At 48.0% G+C, this 27,897-nt stretch overlaps 2 protein-coding genes across 4 annotated transcripts in view; one reads left to right on the top strand and one right to left on the bottom strand.

Annotated features, from left to right (window-relative positions):
- The window catches only part of OGDH (oxoglutarate dehydrogenase), a 394,430-nt gene that overhangs the window by 223,322 nt on the left and 143,211 nt on the right, over window positions 1–27,897 (bottom strand). The window lies entirely within an intron of this gene.
- The window catches only part of NUDCD3 (NudC domain containing 3), a 93,048-nt gene that overhangs the window by 43,500 nt on the left and 21,651 nt on the right, over window positions 1–27,897 (top strand). For all 3 annotated transcript variants that reach the window (XM_004438326.3, XM_087426240.1, XM_087425614.1), the window contains one exon: window positions 20,703–20,835. In XM_004438326.3, the coding sequence (XP_004438383.1) occupies window positions 20,703–20,835 (133 nt within the window). The remainder of the gene's footprint in view (window positions 1–20,702; window positions 20,836–27,897) is intronic.

Genomic DNA, 27,897 nt, shown 5'->3' with positions numbered 1-27,897 from the left:
TTGTTGTTTCCCTCTCTCTATTCTTCTAGGGTTTGGATGGGGGAGTGGGAGTGGCAGGCAGTCCGTGTCAGGCCACGCACCTGAGCTGGAGCTGGGCTGTCGAGTCGGGATGGGTCCGTGTGGCCTTGCTAGTGCAGAGTAGGGCCTTGGGATGTGTCACCCAGCTTGGATGAAGTTGTGCTATGGAGCTCTGTTTCTCACTGATGTTAGTGTCCACGAGGTTCATCTGTGGTCCTGGGTGGGAATCAAGGAAGCTGAAGCAGCCCCGCTACCAGCAGCGCTGGAAAGTCTGGCGTTATTGTGAGCTCAGTGGTAGGCGGAAGTACATCGCACTCAGTGGTGGCGGGCTGCTCTATCTGCCGCATCTCAACCAAGCTGGATGATTAAAAGAGCATCTGGGGCCCCATGGAGAGAGCAGGCATTTCTTCTCTGGAGATGGGAGCAAGCTCCCGTGAGGCAGGACCATCCACCCTCAGGAGCAGTGGTCAGTAAGCTTTCAGAGGCTGCGTGGCTCTCAGAGGCGTTGCTCCTGTCCTTGTGGCACTTCTGGGTGTCACTGATGTTTTGTGTGCTGCGCAGACAACTATCAACTCCAGTTTCTGCCTGTTAGACCTGGAGTGGGACAGGCAGAACTGCCGTGGAGGAAAGGAGAGAGGCCCACGCAGGCTGTGTGGGGGCTGAAATCACACATGGGCAGACCACAGGCACTGTGGGGCCAGTGTGTAGGAGCAGGCGGTCACCTGGCTGGTGACTTGCTCAAGAGCCAGAGGCAGCCACTCAGGGTGTGACTGAAGCCTCCGTTTCTCAGACTGTGAAGGGAGCAGATAACCCCTGGGGTATGGTTCTGTGTGTGAGGGTGGCAGGCAGCACCTGTACGCTGTAGAAACTGAGTCCTGGCCTCTTCTTTCTTGGACATTGGCCACCTTGCAGTAATGACCTGTTTCAGTGACTGTGGCTGACCCAAGAATGGAAGAATGCCCAGTCCTGTCGAGAGCCCCCACACGAGGCCTTGTTTTATTGTTCACAGCACAGAGGACATGCTGTCCGGCTCATCTGTGGCTTTGGGAGGTGACTTTGTGGCTGTGGAGCTCGTGTGGGCTCCCATGTAAGTGCCTTGATCGGTGAGCTGTCAGGCCCCCACCACAGGGCCTGTCCCCAGGAATGCAGAGTGGCTCCTCCTTAAAGGTTCTTTTTAAGGCAGAACTAGTTGCTTTTCATCAGCTGCCTGAATAAATGTGCTGCTGTTTGAAAGGCTGGCTGTCAGAGATGCCTTTTCTAGAAGTCACTACACAGAATTTTCAAATCTGCGTTGCTGGAAGCTGGGTTGTATTCCTAAGGCATTGTTTTAGTTACTTATTTTTCTGATTTTTGGTCCAATCGGGTAGTTACGTTTGGTAGAGTATCTAGTTCTATTAAAGGATGAAAGTGTGGGGATTGCTAATTTATGCTTCAGTCTCAGAGGCTCCCCTGAAGCACTTTTTTAGGGAGGCAATAAAAGTACCTGTTGATGCTGAGTGAGGACAGGCAGCCAGAGCCCAAGAGTTCGGTGAGTCTGAGTGGTCTTGAGCTGCAGCTCACTGCCCAGGGCTGTAGGAGGACCTGGCAGCCTGTGGCCTGGGTCCTATCCAGATGTCTTTGTAGCCCCCCTTGGAATAGCACTTGCTGGAGGGTCTCAGCCCATTTATATGCACAGGGGGCCGTTAGAGGGATCCAGTTGGCTGACACAGAGACTTTATAAATAGTCAGAGTGCTTCTCTGGCCTGTCTTCATTCTGTTCACAACTAAAATTCCCTGGCAGCCTGTAACTAATGAGAACGGAAAGTACTATTTGCAGGGACTGAAATCCAGCAGGCATTAGTGCTCCCATGGTACGTTGTCGCTGCTCGTCGCTTTGGCTGTTCTCTCGGGCGGCTATCTCTTCCAAGTTGAGCTATTGTCCGGCTCTGAAAAGAGCCACACTCTGACCAAGACCCCGAATGTGTACAGAGAAGCGTGTTTGGTCAGCTTGAGGGTCTGACCACGCACGCTCGGGGTTGTGTGGGCTGGCACATGGCACCCAGAGGTCACAGCTGGGCCCGGGGCGTCTGAACCTGAAGAGTGCAGCCTTACGTGTGTAAAGTGGGGATGAGGATTGAATTGACATGACCTCTGGTAGGTGCTTGGGATGTCAGTTACCACCAGTCCCTTAGCTCCCTGAGCCTGGGTGGTTTCTGCAGTGAGGGGTTGTGTCCCCATAGCACCAACGAGCACACCGAGGCTTGGAGAATGGGACAGCTTGACCAGGGTTCCATCACTAGCCCGTGGCCCAGCAGGGACTTGGACTCCAGACTCTGTGTCCTTGAGCAGTGAATTATTCTGCTTTATCTTTTATCTGGAATCCTTCAGAAGTGTTCTTGCTTTGTCATATCTGACATGCGATGCCTTGGCCTGGCCTTTCACTTTCTCACTGGGGAGCCCATTACTTCTCAGCGTCACATCAGCTCAGAGCTGCCCACCCCGATCCTGATGCCGTGTGTGTACCATCCATGCTGTGTTACACTGTCCCATTAAACTCTTTCTAGAAGGCACCTTCCACTTTGCACATGTGTGCACACATGCAGCAACAACCCTCCTCCCCTCCAGAAACAAAAGAGACCGAACACTCAGGAACAGTCAGTAGGAGAATCTGCCAGACTGCGAGGGGACAGTATGGGAGGTCAGCAGATCCAGATCAGGAGAATTCCAGTAGAGTCAGCCGTGGCATTCCCGTGGTCCTAGGAGGAAAGAGGATGGAGAGACTTGTCCCTATACCTGGGGGGGCTAGAACCACAAGTGAAGTGCCCTGATTGTTATGCTGAAGTGCCCTGATTGTTATGCTGAAGAAGGGGTCTATCTCAGAGAAAATGGGGGAGCCAGTGGTTTCTAACTCCAGTGCTGTGCTCAGGCTTGTTGGAAAGTTCACAGGAGCAGACCCAGTGGACAAGTGGGGGTGCAGAAGGGATATCGCACTGTTACAGTGCTTCAGGGGTGTGTGTGCAAGGTGCAGGGTTAGTGCTGTGCTTCCTGGACCTTTGGGCGTGGCATATGAGAGGTCGGCCAAAGGAGGCCGGGGGACCAGGGGTGGTGCGTGTGATGATGAAAGAGGGAGGGAGACTGGGGATGGTGGGTGTGTGATGATGATGGAGGAGACGGGGACTGGGGATGGTGGGTGTGGGATGATGATGGAGGAGGGAGAGGGGACCGGGATGGTGGATGTGTGATGATGATGGAGGAGACAGAGGGGGACCGGGGATGGTGGGTGTGTGATGATGATGGAAGAGACAGAGGGGGCCGGGATGGTGGGTGTGGGATGATGATGGAGGAGGGAGAGGGGACCGGGATGGTGGGTGTGTGATGATGATGGAGGTGAGAGAGGGGTCGGGGATGGTGGGTGTGGGATGATGATGGAGGAGGGAGAGGGGGCCGGGAATGGTGGGTGTGTGATGATGATGGAGGCGAGAGAGGGGGACCGGGCATGGTGGGTGTGTGATGATGATGGAGGAGACAGAGGGGGACCGGGGATGGTGGGTGTGGGATGATGATGGAAGAGAAAGGGGCTGGGGCATCCAGTGTGGGGACGTTGATGTCAGATGGTGTAGAGGAAATGGAGGGTCTGAAACTATAAAAGGCAAGCTTGGAATGACACTTGGAAGTCATTAGGCTCACCAGCAAGTTTCACAGTGGGGTGTGCTGGAAGGTAGGGTGGAGAGAAAATGCCTCAGGACATTTAGCTGGGAAGAAAGGGAAGATGGCATAGCCTGAAGGGAAAGCTGGCTGGGAACAGTGTTGTGGGTCCTTGTTTGTTTGTTTCTAAGGATAGGGGGAACTGTTGGTGCAGGAGTAGTGGGTAGGAAGAGGTGGAAGCTTCCAGGGACCCATTGACCTTGGCAAGGAGGGGGAGCAGGTCCCAGGCCCACAGGAGTCAGCATTACTAGTTAATGTCAAAATCCTATGTTACACAGCGTTCAGTTAGGAGTGGAGCTTTGCTATGTCAAAATAATTATTGACTTTACCGAAAGCATTTACCCTAAGATTTTATTAAGTAGTGAACTCCTTGGGTCATTGGAGGTTTTCTCTTTGTAAATGTATATACAATCATGAGGCACAGAACAACATTTCTTTAAGGACAGACCGCATATATGTCGGTGGTCCCATAAGATTAGTACCATGTAGCCTAGGTGGGTAGTCGGCTGTGCCATCTGGGTTTGTGCAAGTATACTCCATGGTGTTCACACAACAACGAGATTGCCTGACGACGCATTTCTCAGAAAGTGTCCCTGATGTTAAGCGATGTGTGACTGTACCTGCCACACCTGCGTGAAGATCCTCAGGGGTTTGCGCACCTGCTCCTGTCTCCCATCCTGGCCTAGGGTGGAGAAGGATGGAAGGAGGGAATGAAGATGTGATTGCCTGGCTGCCCTCCCAGGAAGAAGGGTGCTCTCCCTTCTTTGATTTTCTCTATTTAGATTCACAGCCCAGGGGGTGGGTGAGAGTGAGGTAGCGGGAACGTGAGGTGAGAACGGAGGAGACAGGCCAGTTCCATCTCAGGAGCTTGAGAGCAGAGAGGATAGAAATGGCTGGATGGGGCCTGGGCCTGTAGCTGCCCTCGTGCTGGCCGACCAGCCTTAGGCCGGGAGTGCCGTCTCAGTAAACGGGCCTTCTACTTGGGATCGATTTTCACTTTCATCAGAATTTAATGAGTTATGCTCTTGAATTCCAGGTGCATATTTTTGCTTGCAAACAGAGGCATTCTAGGGTGTACTGAGAGGAAGCTGGCTGCCATGCAGGAGGAGGCAGATGTTAGGGCTGGGCCTTAGGCAGCAGGGGAGACCCCTCCCCACCTTGATAACCCTGGGCCTTCATTGTCAAGAAGCCAGGCTGCACGACATTCATGCGCAGCGTTCCAGGGATGTTCTTGTCAAGTGGAAAACAAAACTGAGACATTGGTAACTTGAAGCTTGTTGGATGAATTTAAAGGACATGAGTGGAGAATATCTTCTGTGGGAATAGTATGCAGTTCTTAGTCTTTGTATTTTGTAAGTTCTATTGTTTATATTAAATTTGTTCAAAGCTTGTCCCAGCTGTACGACTGTGTTAGACACCGTGTTCGGTGTGGTTTGCTCTACTTCTGGAAGGTTTTAGTCTCATATAGGGCCTGCACGACAGCTGTACATGTGGCTGCCTAAGTAAGCCTACTCTGTGTGGCGCTGCGGTGTCCTCTGTGTCCTGGTGTTGAGTCAGAGAGGGAAAGTCACCCCTCTTGTCATTAGAGAGGAAGCTCAGCTCTGGTAAAGGCTTGGTGGTGAGAGGAGAGAATTAGGTGAACGGGCTGAGCACAGAGGGTGGGTGAGGTGAGGTGCACCTCGAGTGGGTGAGTCCCCTGGCCCCTCACTGTCAGCCCCCAGGCTCCAAGCATCAGGGCTCTGCTGGGCCCTCCAGGTGCATGCCACCACCCCACCCCAACCCCGCCTCGCCACTCCCTCCGTACCCGCTGGGCTCCCCTGCTGCCCTCACAACCATACCTCCCCCTGTTGCTGCTGGTGCCCCTGTCGCCCCCACTCCCACCTGGCAGCTGACCAGCCTCCTGTCCGCTCCCGTGGATTCCGCCGTCCTCTCGCCCCCACACGGCAGCTGCACAGGGACTTTTTAAAACAAATAATGTTGCTCCCTGTTCCAGCCCTGCAGTGACTACCCATCACTTTTTGACTAAATTCTGAACCCTGGCTTAAAAAGCCCTTTCATGATCTTGCACGGCATGACTGCTTCTTTGACAGTAACAGTGACAGCGTTTATAGTATTGATGATCCAGATGAATAGTGATATTGACACTGGTGACTTACTCCAGGCCAGGCGCTGTTCCGAGCACTTTTTGTCTGTTGACTCATTTAATCTTGACAATATCTGAGGTAGGTACTGTTGCATCCCATTTGACAGGTGAGGAGCTGGGGGCTTGAGCCTGGGGTCACATGGTGAATTTGTGGAAGAGCTGGGTTGGGGCTGCGCGCCTCCTCTTCACACTTGACTAGACGCAAGTCTCTGTGACCTTTCAAAGCAGGCTCTGGCCTGTCATTTAGCAGCTTTCAGTGTGGAGACTCTGCAGGGGCCATGAGTCACGTTTAATGAACTGTCAGCATACTACTAGCCTATGTGATGTGAGTCCCACGTGAGCAGGCCTGACCTGTGGTCCCCCTTTCATGACCTGGTGCCCAGAATGGCATGGGTGTGGTGGTGCTCAGCTTGTACTTGTTGAGCGGCAGGTGCATTGATGCCATGGTCATAGGGGTTTGGCACCAGCCAGGCCAGTTGCTAGCCCTGGGCAGAGCTGGATTTGGGGGCCTGAGGAGAGGGTGGCACAGAGGCCAGTACCAGGTGGACACTCACAACGGGGGGCCTGGGGACAGGTGGGGGCGTGGTGAGTCCTTCTGTGATTTGATGTGGGTGACGCATTTACTCAGGACAGGGCAGGTCAGTGCTGAGGACGTGGGGCCTGTTTCCCCACAGATTGGGTAGCTCTTGTGTGTGTGAATTAGTATCTGCAGGAAAACAAAGGACCCTCTCCCCGAGTTCATATTGGAAGAATTCAGGCCCAATCCCTAAGGTCCGTCGTTGCCACACCATGAGCAAAGTTAGCAAGCCAGCACTGTGGTGCCCTCCCCTTACTGACTGTTGTGCGAACATACCTCGATATTTGTGGAAAGCTCTCTTGCTAGATCGCTAACATTTTCGCCCCCCAAAACAGCAGGAGCAGTAAATCACAACTCTCTAGATAAAGCAAATGGGAAAACATTGCAAGAATTTGCTATATTAAGTGCTGTGAACAATGGCAGCTTGCAGGGAAATTATGCAGAGGGAAAAAGCCCTTTTATTTGCTTTTCAAAATTGGTGGGACTGGGGAAATATGGGAGATGGGGAGGAAAAAGAGTAAATACAGTAATCTTGAATTGAAAATGATGCCAAAACTTTTTGCCTGGGGCTTTGGTTCAGTATCAAGGGCAGGAAACTGAACAGCTCTGTATTAACAACCTCACATCTGGAGGGAGCTGCTGTGCATGCAGTAGTGTGTAGGGTCTTGTCAGTATTGTTGGATGTGAGTCTCTCAGCAGCCCTGTGAGTTAGGACCATTGTTCTGCCCGTTTTACAGATGAGGAAATGGAGGCTTTAAAGAGATTGAGGAATTTGCTCAGATAACACAGCACCAGTGAAGGCTAGGATTCAGTTCTGGGCTAGCTTGAACGAGGAGCCTGTTTCTTTGCTGAAGAGGTAAGCCTATGGGTGGACTCCGCCCTCCAGCTCCTAATGTTTGCATAGTGCACTTGTCTAATGAACTAAATTGCAGGCTTTTTTGGATTTTTCTGTTTCTCCCCCACTAACTGCTGTCCCTTTTCTGTTCCAGAATCCAATCCAAGACACTACCTTGCATGTTGTTATCGTGTCTCTTTAGTCACCTTCAGTCTGTGACGGTTTCTTAGTCTTTTTTGTTTTTGTGACCATCACACTTTTGAAGAGGTCAGGCGTGTTGTAGAATGTCCCTCAGTTTGGATTTATCTGGTGTTTTCTCATGATTAGACCATGGCTGTGGATTTTGAGATGAAGACCACAGAGGTGACGTGCCCCTCCCATCACACCAGATCAGGGGTCCGTGTTATGAACAGGACTTAATACTGTGCTGTTAACTTGATCACCTGGCTAAGGGTGAGTCCACAGTGTCTCTACCTCATGTTACTGCTCTCCCTTTCTCTTCTTGTTCACTGGTCACTGAGTCCATCTCCACCTCCTAGGATGACAAAGGAGTTTCTAAGAATTTGTTAAGTTCTCAACATAGGTTAAAACCACGAGCATAATTGATAAATATTTGGGGCATACTTTGAGGTTATGCAAATGTCCTGTGTCCCCTTACAGTCTCACCACTACTGTCACCGTCAGCAGTGGACCAGCAGTTACGACTGTGAGGTTCCAGTGCTGATTTCCCATTTCCCCCATTCCTCCTGTTTATTAGTTGGAATTCTTCTGTAAGGAGAATTTGTCTGTTCTTATTTGTTTCTTTCTTTATTCAGTCGTTCGTCTGTATCAGTGTGGACCATGGGTATTATTTGTTCAGTCGTTCATCTGTGTCAGTGTGGACCATGGGTGGTGTTTTATTCAGTAGTTGTAATCTAGTACTGCATTACTTGTTTAGCTGCTCATATCGCCTCAGCTCTGCCCGTTGGGAGCTCTCCAGTTGGCTCCTATGTCCTTTTGACATTCTGTATCCTGTGGTTTTTTTGAGCACTTTCTACTTTCTGGCACTACAAGATGCTCCAGCTTGTCTTGTGTTTTCTGTTCCAGCCCTAGAATCAGCTGTTCTCCAAGGGGCCCGATTGCTTTGTTGGAGGATGGTATTTAGAAACCAAAAGTGGCAGTGGCTGAGCTCACTTGCGATGTGGTTAGCAAATCCTTGTAACAGATGAATTCTGTGTCCTAGCGTGATGTGTTCTGGAAGAGGTGTTGCCAGTAGATCATGTGTTCCCACCTTTGTGATTGGTTGGCCATGAGCCCCCAGTTTCTTTCTGTCTCTTTCCTGTGATGATGGGTGTGCATCCTTCCCTTGCACAGTTAACACTCAGTGGTATCCTTCCACTTCTCCTCTTTTAATGCTTTTTTTTTTTTTTGAGGAAGATTGGCCCTGAGCTAACAAGTGTTGCCAATCTTCCTCCTTTTTTCCTTTTTCTCCCCAAAGCCTCAGTAGATAGTTGTATGTCATAGTTGTACATCCTTCTAGTTGCTCTATGTGGGACGCCACCTCAGCATGGCTTGATGAGCGGTGCATAGGTCCACATCCAGGATCGGAACTGGCAGACCCCAGGCCACTGAATCGGAGCGCATGACCTTAACCGCTATGCCACTGGGCTGCCCACCCCCCAGCCCCCACCCCCGCTTTTAACTCTGTGCTTCCAGTTACTCACCCTCATATGCTGGACCACTGATTGAACCTGCCGTCGTTTGTTCAATCCCCACTGGATGCTAGATTGTCTGCAATGTGGCCTCCTCCCAACCCTGTCACCCCTCTCCTGACCATGGTTCAGCTCCTTTCCTGCGTCTGTGATAGGTTCTTCTGGGCAGTGGCTTTCAGACTCTCTTGGCTGTGACTTGCAGTAACAGTGAGAAGTGCGTCCTGTGGTGCCTCTCAGACACACAGTATGGGTGTGGGGGCAGCTCCATGAAGCAGTGCTGGCTTTTTCTCTGCAATACAACTTTCAATTTTCCATTCCATTTTGGGTTCTATTCTGTTCCACACATAGATTTTATGACTCACCCTCTGAAAAGCACTGTTCTAGGGTGTGCAGCTTACAGCAGTGTATGGAAAGTTACCTTCCCCTTCCCTGCCCCCTGATGATCTCTGTTTTACTTTCCTTTTTGTCTGTTAGTGGGCGAGTTCATCGTTTTGGTCATGATCACAGTTACTCAGGAGACTGTGCATCTCTGTTTTCGATGGAAATTGCGTTCCTCCTCTGTGAATGTCCTCTTTGTATCCCTTATCGACTTTCCTATTTTTGTAACTGATTTGTAGAAATTGTTTATATATTCTAAATACTGGTTCTTTGTTGATTGTGTGTCGCAGATCTTCCTCCTCTCTGAGGCCTATCTTTTAACTTAACTTATGGGGCCTCCTCATACAGAAGTTCTACATTTAATTTAAATTTAAATGATCGATCTTTTCCTCTGTGATGTAAGGTGTCTTGTTAATACTTCTCTACCTGGATAAAATAAAGATTGTTGACCTTAAATATAAAATGGTCAGTTATTTTACCAGCAAAAGTGGGTTTATTCGGGAACAGCAAAGAATTGCAGTTCGAGACATAGTAGTCTATGATGAACCATAGGCAAGTCCAGAGAACAAAGGAGAGGAACGTTCTTTTATAGAAGAGAAGGGGCAGTTGGGAGAGGCTGTTATAAACAGAGTCCCTTGGAGGAAACTAGGAGTTCAGAGTGGTGGCTTTCATTGGCAGAGTTGTGACAGTCGCTCATTGGCTGCGCTGTTGCTGGGCAAGGAGAAAATCTTCCTTCCTCCTGCTGGCATAGCAAAACAGATTTCTTCCTGTTGGGTCTGCAATTGACATTGAGTGGTAGGGTGTGAGAGCTCTCCCTTCTGGCTTCCTGACTCCATTTAAAATGAGGTTTCCATTTATTAATTTTCACGAGATATTTCTGTATAAAACCTTTAAAGTACAAGTGTGCTTTCCACGTTTAGGTTTAGTTCTGTGCATCGGCACCGTGCGTCGGGCAGCCGTTCTTTCCCACCTGTGTGGCACCTTGGTCCACACTGGGAGGGTCTGGTTCAGAACTAGGTGTTCTCCCTGCTGGCCATTTGCTACCCAAGTGCCAGCACGACACTTGACATCTGCAGGGGCTGTTCTCCACGCTTGTTTTTCTCTCCTTCAGAATTATCTTGGCGATTCTTGGCATCCTTGGTCTCTATTTTAATTCCCTTTGTTCTGTCTTTCCTGGACTCATCCTCATCTCTCCTGTGGTCTGGACTGGAGAGATTCAGGCCTGAAGCCTGAGTGATACCAGCTCGCTCAGTGAGGGAGATTGTCCAGTCGGGGGGATCGGGAAGGTGTTTAGAGCAGGGGACAGCAGGTGGCTTCCAGGATGAAAGGCATTTGCACTCTTCATTAGTGGGGAGGATTTATGGGAGGAATAAACTGACACTGGATAAAACCACACAGAGAGAGCATGAGTTGCCTGGCGCACTTTGTGCATGCACTTTCACAGAATTCTTACCTGAGAATCCCAGGAGGTGGTGGAAAATGAAGAACCTGGAGTCCAGAGAGGGTGAGTGGTCGCAGCTAGCCACGTTTTCTGATCCTGAATCCCTTACTCATCTGCTTTTCCTGGCTGCCCCTTCTCAGGACAGAGCAACTGGGAATGAAGGAGTGCTCCTCCTTAGTGATGTCTGTTTTCCTCACGAGACCAGAATTTACCCCTTACCTGAACATGAGGACCCCACTTGCCCTGTGCTTCTTCCCTAGCCCCATGTCCTGCTCATGGGAGCCACTTTCATTGTGGATGTTTTGTTATTGATTAAAATTGATGCCTTTGGAAAGTTTTTGTTTTTTTTTTTTTTTTTTAACTTAGAATGGTTTTTCAAAAATGCCAAAAACAAAAAAACTCTACCTCCAAATTCCAAAACTACATAAGATAATTTGAAGGGCCAACAGGTTAATATTTCAGGCTTTGTAGGCCGCATGGCCTAGAACCAAAAGCAGCTGGAGACGCTTCGTAAATGGATTACCGTGGCTGTGTCCCAGTAAAATTTTATTTACAAAACGCGCTGGGCTGTAATTTGCCAACCCCTGACCTATAGTATTTAGGGCAATCTCTCACTAAAACACTTTCAGAATACAACAAAAGAAACCGTACCTTAGCAGATTCATCTTTGAAAAAAATCAGTCTTCTCCATTCTCAGTCTCAAGGTCTTTCTTTTGTGGCTCAAAACTTGTTGGTGAATCACCTTTTCGCAGCTCTCTGGGCTCCCCAGTGACGTGGCCTTGTCTCCCCTGATTCCTGTATCTCCTCGCATTTTTGGCCTCAGTGCTCCCTTGCCTTAGTGTTTCCACGTTCTTCCTGCCCAAATGCCTCCCCTCCCGAAGTCCCTCAGTGCTTGCCAGTTCAGGGCAGCCTGACAGCTAGCACGTTACTCCTTTCATCTTGGGCACACACATTTCCCTGATTGGGCTGTGAACTCTGAAGCAGGACGTCATTAATCAGTTTGTCTTGTCGCCAGGACAGAGACACTCTGCCCGCCAGTCCTGCCGCCGTCACCGCCTTCTCTACCTGAATAGAGGGAAACCCCACCTCCCCTTCCCCAGCCCTCCAGGTTTCCTTCTCTCCTAGCGTTTCTGTTTTTACTTTTAGTGAAAGTAACACATGCTTTTCTCTGAGGTGGTATTTTGTGTTCATAAAGCCCTGGTCCACCTGAAGCAGGACTCCACGAACTTTACTTATTAAGGATGTTTTGTAATCTGACATCATGGTCAGAAATAGGAGACCAGATGGGGGGTTCAGAGCCAACCTGCTATGTCCTGACATATGTGTCACATGTGCACGTCACGTGCTTGCATGTGGAAGCCCCAGAAACCACCACAGTGACCTGTCGATAAGACACAGCTGAGTATTGCTCACCTCGTGAGGGACAGCATCACCCCCAAAGCTCTGACAGCCTCTCAGAGGGAGGTGGTAAGGCTAGAACTTGTTGAGAATCACAAGTTTGCTATAAGGTGGATCTGTCAAAGTGAGGGTGTAGGGTGGGGGTCTTGATTAGGACTGGGGGTGGGGTGGGGTTGGGGGTATTGATTAAGGATGGGGTGGGGTGGGATGGGGGGTTTTGATTAGGACTGGGGGTGGGACGGGGGCTCTTGATTAGGGCTAGGGGTGGGCTGGGGTGGTGGTCTTGATTAGGACTGTGTGTGTGGTGAGGTGGGGTGTCTTGATTAGGCCTGGGGGTGAGGTGGAGGGAGGGGTCTTGATTAGGACTGGGGATGGGGTGGGGTGGGAGGGTCTTGATTAGGACTGGGTGAGGACCATCCAGAATTGGTGGAAGCTGCATGGCTATGATTTTGAGAGGAGATTGAGAGGCTAGATGTAAACTGGGGCTGAGTTTACATCGTGGAAGAATTGCCGGCTCTTTCGGGAAGTTGCTGTCAGGAACAGGCAGTGCTAACAAAGGCGGCGCTGACGAAGGGATAAGAGCTGAGATGTGGCTTCTGGTCTGCATCCATGCTGAGTGGGGGGTAGTAGCACTTGGTGGTTATTTTGGTTTCCCTTTCATCCCCTAACTGGACCTCCTGCCACCATAGGCTCTCTGCTTCTGATGCAGATGTGTAGACAGACGGCTATGTTGCTGGGTGTGTCCCCTCTGATATGTAGGTACTGGAGGTTTGAGTGCTGTTTTCCCTGGTCTAATTATTTCTCAATTGGGTAGTGTGTTGGGAACTGAAATAGTAAAGATGATCATAATTTTTCTGATTTTGGATGACTAGGAAAATAAAATTGAGTTAAAAACTAAGAATTCATTGTTCTTAAATCGACATATTTGTGGAGTAGATTAATTTTTGTTTTAAAATGTGTATTTCACATTTATATACTTGTAAAAAATTGGAATGCCTCTTTCCCTTGTTAAAATAATTAACATGATTTAAGAAAAAGTCTCACTATAACAAACTTCCATTTTTAGTTAGTTAGAACAGTTTATAGTAAATATTGATGTGTTTATGTTGGCTGACTATTTGATACAGATTGTCAAAGGTATTCTCTAAATTTACATTGAAACCTAGCAGATTATTCATGGGCATATTATGAGAGACTCCAAATACCTTACCTCATGTATCTGAGGTAAATATAGAATCATCTAGTATTTTTAACTGTACTACAAAATTAATTTTAAAATATTAAAAGCAAATTTTCTTGTTATAAGAACATACTTGTAAGAATTTTTTGTTAAATCGAGCCTTCCTGACAGTGCAGTGGTGGACAGTCTCCTGGTGGAGTGAGTGGGTGCTGAGGACTGGAAGGCTCCCGGCACCCTTGCTGTTCCCAGAGTAGCTGGGCCAACGCACACGGTGACCACAGGCCCATCCTGTCCCCAGCTGGCCGTTCTGTGCTCCTCAGCTGGACTTTCTCATATTTAGACACACTGCTGGTGTGATTGATCGAGAGAAGAGACTACATAAGGAAACCAGGGTTCGATGCAAAGGGCATAGTAACTCAGAGTAGAGACTGAAAAATTAGAAGTGGGTATTCTTGGTAGAAAATAGGCTGACTCTCTTACAGACCTCGGGGAGGGAGGAGCTGTGAAGACCAGGCTGTGATTCCAGTGACAGAGCTTGTGCTACTCAAGCATCCTGAAGCAAGTATGAAGACAGCTTATAAACCTGGACAAGGCATTAGTCAACTGTGAAATCAACAGAGTTCTTTTTTTCTTAAAGTTTTTTTTTTCTCCCCAAAGCCCCAGTACATAGTTGTAGATCCTAGTTGTAGGTCCTTCTAGTTCTTCTATGTGGGACACTGCCTCAGCATGGCTTGATGAGCAGTGTGTAGGTCCGCACCCAGGATCTGAACCAGTGGACCCCAGGCTGCCAAAGTGGAGCGTGCAAACTTCACCACTGTGCCACCGGGCCAGCCCCCAACAGAGTTCTTATCAAAAATTTATGGAGAACTTCTACAAACCAGGGGAAGCGCAGACAAAAGCCATGGCAGAGATTTCATAGAAATGAGGCATATATGCCAATAAACATTAATATGCAGAGAAATGTGAATCAAGGCTGCACTGAGATACTATTCTTACATATGTTTAATTGGCAAAACTTTAGAAAGTCTGGCGGTGCCAGGTAGGACCCCGCCTACACTGCTGATGCGTGTGAACTGGGGCAGCGCTTGGAAATCAGTTTACATTGTCTCTCAAAGTGGGATACTTTCTTATACCCCTCAGAAGCCAGCAGCTGAACTCCTAGGTTGACCTAGGAGTTGTCCTAGCCAAGACATATCCTTCAGGTTTTCAAAATTACACGAAAGGGAGGGAATAGCATAATGAATGCCTGCGAAACTTTCCCCCTGATGCCTCACTTAACAACATTCCGTGATTCTTGTTTCATCTCTCTCCCTAGCCCCAGACTTTTTTTTTTGTTTTTGATAGGACAAATCCCAGAAATCATGAAATTTCATCCATACATACTTCAGTAAAAAATAAGGACTTAATGTGATTATCATAACTTACAAATGCATAATTCCTTATAATCGTCTAATGCCTAATCTGTGTTCGCTTCTTCCTGATTGTCTCAAATGCTTTTTTACAGTTGGTTTTTCAGATTAGCTTTCCAGCAGGTCCAGACATTGCATTTGGTTGCTATGTTTTTTCAGTCTCTTAATTTAGAATAATTCCTCTTCTCTGTTTTTATCTCATGCCATTTGTTTATTAAAAAACTTGGAACTTCGTCTATTATGATTTCCCAAGTTTTGGACTTGGCTGGTCGTGTGTTCATGATTTTGATGAACGTGTTCTCTGCCCCTCGGGCTCTTTATAGACTCGTGGTTAGACCTGTGGTATGGAATGGATTTAAGACCCAGTGTTGAGGGAGGATTACTGCAAAGGTGGGGCCCTCTCAGGAGGTGCCTAGTATCTAGCTATTGAGGACATTAGTGATGTTCCGGATCCTTCCGTGGGCAGACTCCCTATCAGCCTTTCACCTAGCACTCAGCAGCCATTGAGGAATGCTGCCCAGACTCATGTTTCCATTGTAGGTTACAAAATGGCGATTTTCTCATTCTGTTGTACCGTCTTCATTTATTATCTGGACTCCTTGTAGAGAGACTTGGCTTTTCTGAAATTCTGGTTCCTGCAGAACCGTTTTATTTATTACTTTTCAGATTGAGTTGTACTCTTGTCACCAAAGGTGACCAATCAAGGTTTGTTTTATGAGCTCATGGATCTTTAAATATATCACGTTTCAGTCCATGGTGGACATTATTCTTTTTGATGCTCAAATTGTCCCATATTGGGCCAATAGTAGCCCCTTGGGGGCTCGTGTGTCCCTTTCCTGGGACCTTCCTCATCCTGAATGGTGTTCTCACTTGGGGGTGTGGCGGGGGTATAACTCAGGCCAACCTGGCCTGGCTGCCTCTCCAGGGGCTCTGGTCCTGTCGGTGGGGGCAGGCCTGCTACTGTCTGTGGAGACTGAGGGATGGTAGATGCTAAACCAATGATATAGCAGGCATAGAAAAAAGAAACTCAAGGGTAAGAGTGTAGATTTATTAGGCGGGATGCACAACTTGTCTTCCTAAATGCCCCAGAGGATCAAGAATCATCCTTTATTCATAAAAGTCGCCCAGTGAGTCTTGTGTCCGTAATCAGACTTATCTGACTAGATGGGAAAGCACTGAAGAGGGTAGTGACTGAGCATGAGGTGGACAGTGACAGAGCAGGAAGAGGACAGTGACTGAGCTTGAGGGGGACTGAACATTTCCCTGTTTTACACGTTTGTCTTGTTTACTCTTCTCTGCCACCTTTTGGGACAGAGCTGTCAATGTTCCCCTTTAAAGTCAGGGGACCAGCGCATGGAAGGCCGTGACCTACTCAAGGTTGTATGGTTGGTGCTCAGTGACGTGGGGTCAGCCTTAAGTGCTGTAGACACAGGGGCGTTTCAGTGAACATCAGGGAAATGCCTGGACTGCCTGGTCCTGGTGTGGAGGGAGCTGAGCCCAGCGCATGAGTGCCTGAGGAGCTGGGAAGAGGCGGGCACCTAGAAAGGATCCTGCAGGTGGGGAGCCCCAGAGGGGACTGGGCAGGTAGACTGGAAGGCACTGCTGGGAAGGGAGGTCTCCTCTCCTGGTGTCAGGTGGCTGGTGAGGACAGCAGGCCTGCATGGTGCAAAGCCTGTCGGGGTGGTTGCTGTGGATGGACAAGATTCAGGCTGACCTTTCCCTTTCTAAGCTGCAGAGATGAAATGTGATGACGTGGTGTGACACGGCCTTCCCAGTCACAGCGGCTGGGGGTTCAGGCACCACCACTCAGGTCTCAGTGCTGAGAAGGGTGCCTGTGGACCTGCTTCTAGGAGTGCACAATTGGTGCTAGTCTTCTGACTCAGGGACTTGGGCCTCCGAGTGTGGTTAAGTGTTATGATAATGCTCATTTTATATATTTTGGAAAATACAGAAACCCAGAAGAAAAATCACCATATTCCCACCGGCTGTGGCTCCTGTCCAGGTGTGGGATGTGAGATCAGTGAGAAGAGAAGGAAATTAGTTAGAGAGGTGGAGATGGTCTCTGAAAGGAGAGAGAATGAACCACCGTCTATTAACTGCCTTGTACACACTACACACCTGTGTGCACACATGCACACACCATGCACGCTCACAATGCACCACATACATGCTCATATCACACAGCACGCATATGCTCATGCGTGCACAAGCCCTAGGGAGTCTGCAGGTGGGTAGGGTGGTGTGGCCAGAGCTCTCATACCTGGGTACCCTGAGAATGAGAGGGTGTTGTCTGAGGCATGCAGAGGAGGTGGCCTTTGCCGTATATCCTGAGGGGCAAATGAGAGTGTTTGGAGGCAGGATGTCCTCAGGGTGGAAGTGGCTCCTTTTCTGGCTGTGGGGGTCTGGCAAGCGCCGGCCAGCATCTCTGCTTTGGAATCACTGTCTGCACACAGGGGAGCCACCTCCACTCCCAGAACTGGGAAGGGGCTCAAGGGCGGCCGCTGCTGCCCCTGAGTTATAAACCATTCCCCATGCGGGCTCTAGCCTTCTGCACAAAAGCCTTTCTGTTGGGGCTGTGGCCTCTTTTACCCACCACCTCTCGTACTTGCTATTCTAAACCCAGGAAAGGAAAGAGGCCCTCTGGTTCCCTTGGCTGTGCAGGGGCATGGAGGGGGAGAGAGAGGGGCAGGCCTGAGCCAGCTCCCACCTGTGCAGGTGAGGCCAGTGCTTCCGGTGTAGATGCAGGGCCTGGCTGCCCGCAGCCCCAGGCACACGAGTCCATTCTGGCTTTCCTTTAACACGGTCAGAACCCTTTGTCTGGGCTAATCTGGCTCATCAGGCGTGAGGCCCGCTCCGCAGGCTGCACCCTGGCTGCTGACTCACACTCCTCCTTCGACCCCCTCCACACCCTGCCCGCCCCCAGTGCTCGCTGGCAGCAGGGGTGCGGCTGCCGACTGACTGGACAGGGGTGGAGAGGCGAGGGCGGGGCCCAGAGCACCTGCACATGACAGGAGGCTTATTTTTACACACTGTCAGCTGGAAATAATCAACTTATTTAAAGAGAATGTGGATTCAGAGCGTTAAAAAAAGCCCCCAACAGCATGCTGAGCTGTGCTAGGAGTGACTCTCCTGGCTCCGTTGGGAGGGTGCTGCAGGTCCATGTAGGGTGAGCCAGGCCGAGCACCTGTAGAGCTGCCCACCCCGAGATGCTGAGAGACCAGAGGTCCTCCGTGAGCACCCAGCTCTGGGGGACTTCCCTCAGGACAGCCACCTGCAGGGTGGAGGGTGGCCCCTTGAGGAGGTGTGGCCTGTGGTGTCTCCCATTGTCTGCTGCCCGTCCTGGTCCTAGGGGCCACGTGGGCACCAGCCATAAGGGCTCAGCCACATGTTTGGAAAGTAGCTGTCCCCTCACTTTGAAGGGTCCTCAGGGTTATTTCCTGATCCCCGCAAGGTGCCAGGCCAGGTTGGCCTTTATTTTGTGTGGGGGTGTTTTATTTATGTGTTTCCGTAACTTCGGTTATTTAAGTAGGTCACACACACACAGTTTAAAGGCCATAGAGAGAAAGCTGTGCAGTGAGGGGTGAGCCCCCTCATCCTCCCTCCTGGTACCTGGTGTGGGTTGGAGGTATTCTCCACACATTCAAGCACGTCTGTCAAATGTGAGCTTTAAAGCTGCAGTGGGTGCTAGAGTTGGGAGAAAGCGTGTGGGTCTGGGACGTGGGCGTGGGGCCTGGCCACCCCGTCCTGCTGTGACCGTCTCCCTAGGCCCTATTTTGGGGGGTCAGGATGCAAGCAGGCTGGCGTAGCCGCAAGGGAGCTGCCTGGTCGTGGGGGCCACAGGTTGGGTCTCTGTCTCCTGTCGACGCGTTCTTAGGGAGAGCTGTTTTTCTCTTGATGATAACGTGTCTACATATTGTTGGGAATTTGGCTACCTGAGGGTACAAGGAAGGAAGTCAAACTGCTTGTTATCATGCTACTCAGAGACAGCCACCAAGGCTTACCAGCCTCCCTTTATATAGAGACACGCACACGTGTATATGTGTGTGTGCGCTTCTTCTTAGAAAACTAAACCTATACCCTACAAGAAAGCTATGTACTCTTTTTCAGGTTTATAGCATATTGAAAGCTTTTCCTCACATCACTGAACAGTTGTTGTAAACACTTGCATTGGTGGCTTCTACATCAAGCTTACTCTGGCCGCCCGTGTCCAGGCCTTGATCGATCCTGTCTCCTTTGTCCCACCCTGCTCTCTCTGTGGCTCTTGGTCCCCGCAGGGGCCCACCATCCCTGCTTGGCCTGCTGGAGCAGGTAGTTTGGGGCTGGCATCCTTTCTGATTGGTCAGTGCCTGGCCTGCCGATATTAAGTGCTGAATTTTGAATCACCCTAATCAAACTGCTGCAACAGAGTACCACAGACTAGGTAGCTTAGGTCACCGGAAATCATTCTCCTGTAATTCTGGAGGCCTCAGTCCAGGACCAGGGTGTTGCAGGGCTGTACTCTCTTCAAGACTGGGTAGAAGAAGCCTTCCTTGCTTCTTTCAGCTTCTGGGGTTGCTGATCGTCTTTGGCATTCCTTGGCTTGCAGCTGTATCGCCATCTCCCTGTGTCTCTTCACATCGTCATCCCTCTGTGTGTGCATCTTCATGTCCAGGTCTTCCCTTTTTAAGGACTTAGTCATATTGAATCAGGGCCCACTTTAATGACCTCATTTTAACTGCAATACCAGTACAAAGACCCTGTTTCCAAATAAGGCACTTTCTGAGGAGCCGGAGGTTAGGACTGCAACATATGAATTTTGGGGGACATAGTTCAACCTATAACAGCTGCCAGTTACCAGTCGAGAGAGCCTGGGCTGTGATGGAGGCCCGGCCTCACGATATAAGTTGTACAAGGCATACCCACAGGATGTAAACGTGTTCTTGTCCTAAAGCTTCAGCCAGGAAAAGTGTATCCTCATTTAACCACCCCTCCCAACCCCTCCCTGATCAGAGGTGAGGGGCTGATGGGGTGCATGCGTTCCGAACCTTTTCTGTGCATTTTCATCTGCACAAGTACAGACAGGCATAGCTTTGTGTCTCCCCACCAGTGGAGTCTTGTCCATGGGCCTCTTCCTCCAGGTGCCTCTGCTGGGCTCCCTGAGCCTGGAGAAAGTGGCTGAACTGCCCCTGTTGTTGGGATGTCTGCACTCATGGGTATTGCTTCCTCCACAACTGTGCTTCTGCCTTTAATTTAGATCTAACGCTCACTGTAATGCACTCTTGAGTCCAAAGTTTTATATGATGTTTATGCTGTTATTAAGACTAAGTCTTATGGTAAATATTTCATTGTGTTTTATTTTTAACATCAGCTTCTTGGCCAGGCCTGTCTGCATCTGTGCTGAGTTGGTATTGCATGTGCAGTGGGGTTTTCTAGGCTGTCTCATAAGCACACTGCTCACATCTTAAGAAAGCCTGCAGTTTTGTGCAGTGCCTTGGCTTCAGTTTATTGACCAGGAGAAAGTGGAGACTGGGGTTGGATAAGGGCTGAAGTTGTTTTGCTTTCTTTTTAAAGATAGACCCTGCCAAGCATTTTATGAGAAACCAGGTCCCCACAAGCCCCGGGATTTTATTAACGAGGCCTTTGGTTAGTTGACTGGCCTGGTTTCTAAGCTTCAGGAAGACCAGTCTGCGCTGTGGACTGTGGTCGCAGACACTTTTCCTGACCACGAGGGTGCTGCACTCAGGGTCTTCTCTGCAGCTTTTCCTTTTGTCCCTGTGGTTTCCCGGAGGGCTGAGTAGGAGGATCAGAAAGGAAATTGCCCAGAGAGAGAGGGAGTTTGAGATGCAAAAGGAAGTGAGATTTAGGTAAAACTTCTTCAGGACCTAGAGACGGTGTGCACTCGGGTGCCCCGTGGCCTTCCCGTCCTGCGTGTGGGCTGGGCTGTCATCTTACTTCTTGTTCTTTCTCAGGAGACAGGAGCAGTTCCAGAGAAACCCCGACAGCTACAACGGTGCTGTGCGTGAGAACTACACCTGGTCGCAGGACTACACTGACCTGGAGCTCAAGGTGCCAGTGCCCAAGCACGTGGTGAAGGGCAGACAGGTAATGGGGGCTCTTGTGGCTTCTCTGCTCAGCTTCTTTCCTCGGGGCACAGGTGTTGGGCTGTGGGCTGTGCTGGAGCCAACCTGCCCTGTCTCTCCCATTCCTGGTAGTCTTTACTTAGCCACAAACACAAAACTGTTTCTTTTTTTCAGTTACAAACACACCCCACCTGCCTTTTTAACCACGTTAAGTTGAGTATGAGACCCATCTCAGCCCTGGCCAGCCTTCCTGTGCTATGTGGATAGCACATGAGCTTCGTTTTTTTTTAATTACAATAGTCTCATATCATTTATTGCATTTAGTCTCCACAAAAACACTACGAAATAGGCAAGGCAGTTGTTATACCCATTTCACAGATGGAGAAAGTGGAGTAGTGATAAGTGGACTTCCGGTCCTGTGTGCTGCAGAGCCCTTCCATAGAGCAGGGGGCCATGTCAGGTTGGAGCTGTAACATTGACAGCTTGAGTTGATTTCTCCATCTCAATGAGCTTGAGTGAGTAGAAATTTAATCTTTCAGTGGGAGAGAGAAGTTTACTCAGGAACCTTGCTGAGAATAACATTGTTGTAGGTCATTGTAGATAGGTAGGCCTCACTTGAAAGAAAAACTCCTCATGTGATGTATGAAATGGGACATTATGTTAATATAATCCTCAATATAAAAAATTCTGATATATGCCAGAAACTGTATCCTTATTTCCCTCTTCATGAGAACATGTACTGTAAGTAATATCTTTCATGTTTTGTAGATGAGAAATTGAGGCCGAGAGAAGTCACTCAATTATCTATTGTGTCTACCTCATTCTTGTTATGTCTGGAACCTTGAGTGCTCTCCAGATGTTTTTGAATGAATGAATGGCTGAATGACTGAAGTGGTCAAGCCATGGTTTGATTCAGGTGTGTCTGCTTCTGAAGCTCATACTGTTTCCCTGCGTCCCACCCCTCACTTTATAAAGAGAAGCACTGCTGGCTTCTTTACAAGAGAAGGCCCCGGAGCATGTAAAATGGAAGTTGAGTTGCATGTACATTTTCTGGAAACAATTCCCCTGTGAAGTGGTGCCAGCTCCTGCTGGTCTGGATACATGTGCAAATCCAGGCTAGGTGGTGAGTGAACGCCTCTGGGTCCCCCTGTCCTGAGGCCTCATCTAAAACAGGCCTGCCTTGTGTGCAGGGCCTGGGGGGCCAGGGCAGCCTCTAGTAGACTGTGACTTCCTGCCAGTGTCAGATGAACTCGACTTGTTTTGCAGCATGAAAGACGGGAGCCCTTGAGCCCTCACAGCTCCATGTGGAAGTGAGTCAGGGATTGATGGATCTGGCACTGGCTGGAGCAGTACTGTCCGCTCATTCCTCCATTTCTCCCTCTTCCCACCCCATCCCTGGAGGTCTCACCAGGGCTCAGTGACCCCTGGCCAGGTGGACTTGAGGATTTAAGTCAGACTAGGTAACTAGGGGTCATCCCCACAGAATCCCACTTCCGACGACCACCACCCCTCTGGTTCTGGTAGGTCATAGCAGGTCAGGCTGACCCTCCTGTTGGAGTAGGTCAAGTATTGATTTTCATTTCATTTTTTGGTAGGATAGCTTTGTATATAGGTGAATAAATTATGAAAAGTGTTGGTTACCACACTTTATTCCTTGGCTAAAACAGTTACGGTTCCTGGTCTAGTATCTGTCTTCAAACTTCTCCATGAACTTCTGGAGATTTCTCTGAAATGACTTGTATTAGACCTAACCTAAAACTAGTTATTTTCTCTTTCTTTGACTCAGAAGACCCAGATTCCCTGACACTTCTCGCTGAACTGTCCACAGCCACCCGGGAGAACTTCCCACTGAGAACAGTGTCTCAGGTATACACACTGTAATTGGAGGTCAGTCTCACAATTCAGTTGCTCTGCTGCGAGCAGTGTGTTGTGAGGGTCCTGCCCTTTGTCTCACCATGCTAAGGGGCAGACCCCGTCATACTTCAGGTTCAGATCCGCGTCTCTCTCAAGTGCCCTTGTCATGATTTCTAGATTGATAAGGCCTCGCTTTGCCCGAGGATGGCCCTTTGCTCATTCCTGCATTAGACATTTACTGAGCATGTGATGGTCCCCAAGACTCGGACAAGATTGCTGCTCTGGAGTTGATATCTGTGGGGCTCAGGCAGTGACAGCAGATGCACCAGCATGGCAGTGGCAGGAGTGGCAGGCGCCATGCAGAGCATAAACAGGCAGTCTGTTTGCTTCAAAAAGTACTGCGCAGTGCTTTTTCAGGGCCACGCACTGCTCAGCCCCTCTTCCCACCAATCCTTTGAGGTGGTTTCGGTGTGCACAGGATTCACTGGTGGAGGGCAGTTTGTTCAGGCTCTTCCCAGGTTGACTGGCTCTGGAGGCAATGCTCTCAACACCCGGAGATGTGTGGATGAGCCTGAGTGTTTGCAACACTGGGATTGAAAGAGGCAAGTTCCACGTAAGCTGTTGATTTATCTAGTGTTGGCATTTTTGTGACACGTGCTAACTTAATTTACACTAGTCTTGCTTCATCTCCTATGTAGTTGAATTTTTCTTTTTCTCCTTCAATAGTATTTTTTTCTGTGTCTTTCTTTTTTTTCCTTTTTATTGAGGCATAATTGACATACAACATCATATTAGTTTCAGGTGTACAACATAATGATTCGATATTTATATATATAGGGAAATGATCACCACAATAAGTCTGGTTAATATCCATCACCATACGTAGTTACCGAATTTTTTTTTCTTGTGATGAGAACTTGTAAGATTTACTCTCTTAGCAACTTTCAAATTCCATGTTATTCTTATACTGTAACCTTCTTTTAAAAAATTGTGGTCTCTCAATTTCTTAGTGATCTAAGAGTTTTAGTCATGTCTCACTTAAGTTTATTTTGCATTTCTTGGCTTTTGCCAGTCTCAGGGTTTTTTCTCAGTGTTGCCACTTTGTGGACTGGCTCCTTTCTAGCAGTTCCCTGGGATACCTGTCACAGCTGCCTGTCAGCAGTATTTATTTTTGGCTTTTGTCTGTGGCACCTATCAGGTATCATCATGACGGTAGCTGTGATTGCAGCAGCTCAGCTGATGAAGTCACAGTTGTTCTGGCTTTGTAAGTAGCTCTGCACGTGCGGGGTGACGGCGTTGGGGTCAGGGGTGGATGTGGGCAGCACTGAGTGTTAATGGAGTAACACTCCAGCTCTTCTCCAGCTGTAGCGTGGTGCTGGAGGCACCAGAAGGCTGCCCTTCTTTTACTTTTTTGTGTTGATTTCTTTTCTGAGAAATGGCTTTGCCTCTCAAGTGTCGTGGGGGACAATTAAGAGTGTGTGCATAATGCTTTATGTTCAAGTGTTCTTATTTTACGTGCAACTTTTTTTTATAATTTTGCTGGTGAATCTAAAGAAAAATTTCTTAAAATGAAGCTTTGGTCTCATGCATTAGTGAAAGGTGGTTAGGTCTTTGCTTCGTCCACTCTGCTTAGGAAAAGCAACTGAGTTCCCCTCTTTCCTCAGTGTAGCCATGGAGTAGAGGAAGGAGCTTTGAGATCATAACGTGCTGTTTGTGCGATAGCGTTAAGTCAGCCAGGTGGTTATAAACCTGGCATTTCAGTGCATCGTAGGAGATTCACTGAGATTTTTAGTCTACCTTCTCATTTTGCAGATGAGAAAACTCTCCTGGAGATGTAAACCACTGAGGCCCCAGACCATCTGGTGAGATGGTGGCAGAGTGGAGACCAGCACCCGGCCCCCGCCCCCACCCTGTTTGATTGATCGTCTTTTGAGTGGAAAATGTCATGATATTGTTGCAAGCGAACTCATGACTAGATGACATTGAGTGACAAGTGAATTTATTTCCTCTTCCATATTCTCCTTCCTCTCAGAGATTGTGAGTGGTATTTGCTGACTGATGAGGTCTTGCTGGCTGGTTGGGCTCACTGCCGTCTCTGTCCCCACCATGGGAACCTTCTGGAACAGCGCCGAGGCCCCAGGGCATGTCTCATACGGTGATGCCTCCTTGCCCCTGAGTTTGATGCAGCTGCTGGAATTCGTGCTACAAGCTCAGTTACATGGTGTTCCCTTCTTAGAATGTGTTTAGAAAAAATGTAGGAAGACTCTTTATTATAGGAAACTTTCGTAACACAAAAGGCTAATAGGCTGCATTTATCTACTTTATTTTTAAATTTTTGAATGAGAAGCACATTTACCTGTTCAAAAGTATAAAAATGTACAACAAAAAGTCTCTCTCCTGCCTCTGTGCTTCTATGCTGTACCAGCTCCCACCCTGACCTCAGTCATCACCTTACTAGTTTCTGAGATATTTTGGCAGATATTTTTTATGCATATATAGTCAAGTATGAATATACATTATCACATCTCCACTGTTAGCACAGATGATATGTTCCCATTCCCAATTACTGGCACCACCAGGCTGGCTCTGGTCTCTTGCGTTGTCTGCCATGTCCCCAGTGCCTCTGGTGCCTGCCAACCAGAGGTTGCCCTTGGGTAGACCTAGGATTTCCCATGTCATCTGGCTCAGGCTGGCCAAACCCTGAGAGTGCAAGTGCCTTGAGCCCACCACCCCTTCACCCAGGGCTCCAGTCTCTGCTTTTGCCCCCTTCAAGCAGCAGGCTGATTACTAAATTAGTCCCCTGGTAGTTAGCATTTAGGTTGTTTCCAATCTTTTGCTATTATAGACAATAAAGCAATGAATGCCCTTTAATAAATTTCATTTTGCATGTATGCATTCCAAGAATAGATTCCATGAAGTGCAATCGCCAGATTGAAAGATACGTGGTATTAAAAGGTATTTCTAATTTCTATAGGTATTGGTAAATTGCCCACCATAGGGGTTGTACTAATTTACATTCCCATCAATGATGTGCAAGAGTCCTTGGTTTTCACAAATTTGCTGACAGTAGTATGTTATCAAACTCTTGGGTTTTATAAGTTGGGTAGGTGAAAAAGAGCATATAGGTATAATATGAATTTATATTTCTCTGATGAGTGAGATTGAGCATGTTTTTACATGTGCCTTTCCTTTGAACTGGCTATATCTTTTGCCCATTTCCTGTTAGGTCATTGCTTATATTGATTTCTAGGAGCTCTTTATATATTAGAAAGATCAGCTCTTTGTGATGTGGTATTGAAGATCTATTGTCCCATTTTGTTATTAATCTTTTGAGTTGGATTGTGGTATTTTTTCCTTGCAGAACTTATTTATTTTTATGTGTCTAAATTAATCAGTCTTTTTTCTTATGGTTTCTGGAATTTGAACCAGCGTTAGAAAGGAGCAGGTTGCATTTTGATGGAGCTTCTTTGAGGGTCAGTTACTTTGCTGCCTTTTAACCCACTTTGATCTTCTTACCCTGTTAGAGCAGTTTTGTCTAAATTGTGTTAATGGTTTCCAATTTAATTGTTACAGAAATGAAATGATTTGTCTCTCTCATGGAAGGCCCTTCTCTGTGGCAATTTGGGCCCCATCTCATTTGTTAATAGCAGCCTAACACAGTATGAATTTTATCACTTGCAATTGATTTTCCTGTTGTATTTGATTAGATAAAGGCACTCCAAAATGCAGCTGTTCAAAAAATACAGCTAGATCTTGAAATTCATCAAAATTAGAGAGCCAAAACTGAAGCTGAAAATGGACACTAATGTTGATTTTTAAAAATTGTAATTTTAAGAAAACGGTCTAGATTGTATCTTATCGTCTGCTACAAGTTGTCATCTCTAGATAAAGAGCAGTTTGGGGTGTTGGTGGGGAGTGCTCTGGGTTTTAAACCAGTTCCTGTATTGAATATAACTTATACTTAGTAAGTATGGCTGTGTTCTTTGGATATAGCCACACACAGTGCATTTGCGTGTGTATCTTTATCTTATTTATTGTTTGGTAAGGGACACACCTCTCAGCTTGCTGGGTATCGTCGCTGGTCTGAGAGAGGCCCCTGTGATAGGGTCCTCGTCAGCACCTCAGGATGATGGCCTCTGGCCTGTGACAGGACGTCTCCCCAAATGTGAGACTTTTTCCAAGGTGGTCTCAACCCCTGTTCCCACATTGGGACCTCCTCACTGGTCCTTCACTGGTGTCTCGGAACTTGTCACGTGGGATGAGGCTGGAGAAGAGGAGACATCTCTGTACTCCCCCTTGTGCACCCATTTGTACCTCAGTCTTTCCCTCTACCCCCATATTTTGACACGTTTTCCATTTTCTTGTGTATGAGGCTAGGGGTGGAATTGCTGGGTTATATGGTAGCTCCAAAATTAATTTTTTGAGGAACTGCTAAGCTGTGTTCCAAAGTGCTTGTACCATTTTACATTTTACATATCCACTAAAAATGTATAAGGCTTCATATTTCTCCGCATCCTCAACACTTTATTGTCTATTTTGTGTTTTTGTTGCCATCCTAGTGACTGTGAGGTGGTATCTCATTGTGGTTTTGATATGCATTTCCCTGATGGCTAATAATGTTGAGTATGTTTTCATGTGCTTATTGCCTATTTGTATGTCTTCTTTAGAGAAATGTTTATTCAAGTCCTTTGCCCATTTTTTTTTTTTCCCCTGGAGGAGAGTTGGCCCTGAGCTGACATCTGTTGCCAATCTTCCTCCTTTTTTTTTTCTCCTCCCCAAAGCCCCAGTAAATAGTTGTATGTCATAGTTGTACATCCTTCTAGTTGCTCTGTGTGGGACGCCGCCTCAGTATGGCTTGATGAGTAGTGCGTAGGTCTGCCTGCGCCCAGGATCTGAACCAGTGAACCCCAGGCTGCCGAAGCAGAGCACGCAAACTTAACTGCTATGTCGCTGGGCCAGCCCCTGCCCAGTTTTTAATTGGATTGTTTGTCTGTTTATTGTTGAATTGTAAGAGTTCTTTTTAATTCTAGGTACTATACTGTTGTCAGGTAATTTGCAAATATTTTCTCCTATCCTGTGAGTTGTCTTTCTAGTTTCTTAAGAGATAATGTCTTTTGAAGCACAAAAGTCTTTAATTTTGATAAAGTGTTATCTATCTACCTACCTACTTATCTATCTATTGCTTGTGCTTTTGGTGTCATATCTGAGAAACCATTGCCTAATCCAAGGT

This window comes from Ceratotherium simum, chromosome 1 (assembly GCF_057802395.1).
Source record: "Ceratotherium simum simum isolate JZ-2026a chromosome 1, ASM5780239v1, whole genome shotgun sequence".
NCBI classification, from domain to species: domain Eukaryota; kingdom Metazoa; phylum Chordata; class Mammalia; order Perissodactyla; family Rhinocerotidae; genus Ceratotherium; species Ceratotherium simum.
Note: the sequence above shows the minus strand (reverse complement) of the source record. Positions and strands in the feature narration are given on the sequence as shown.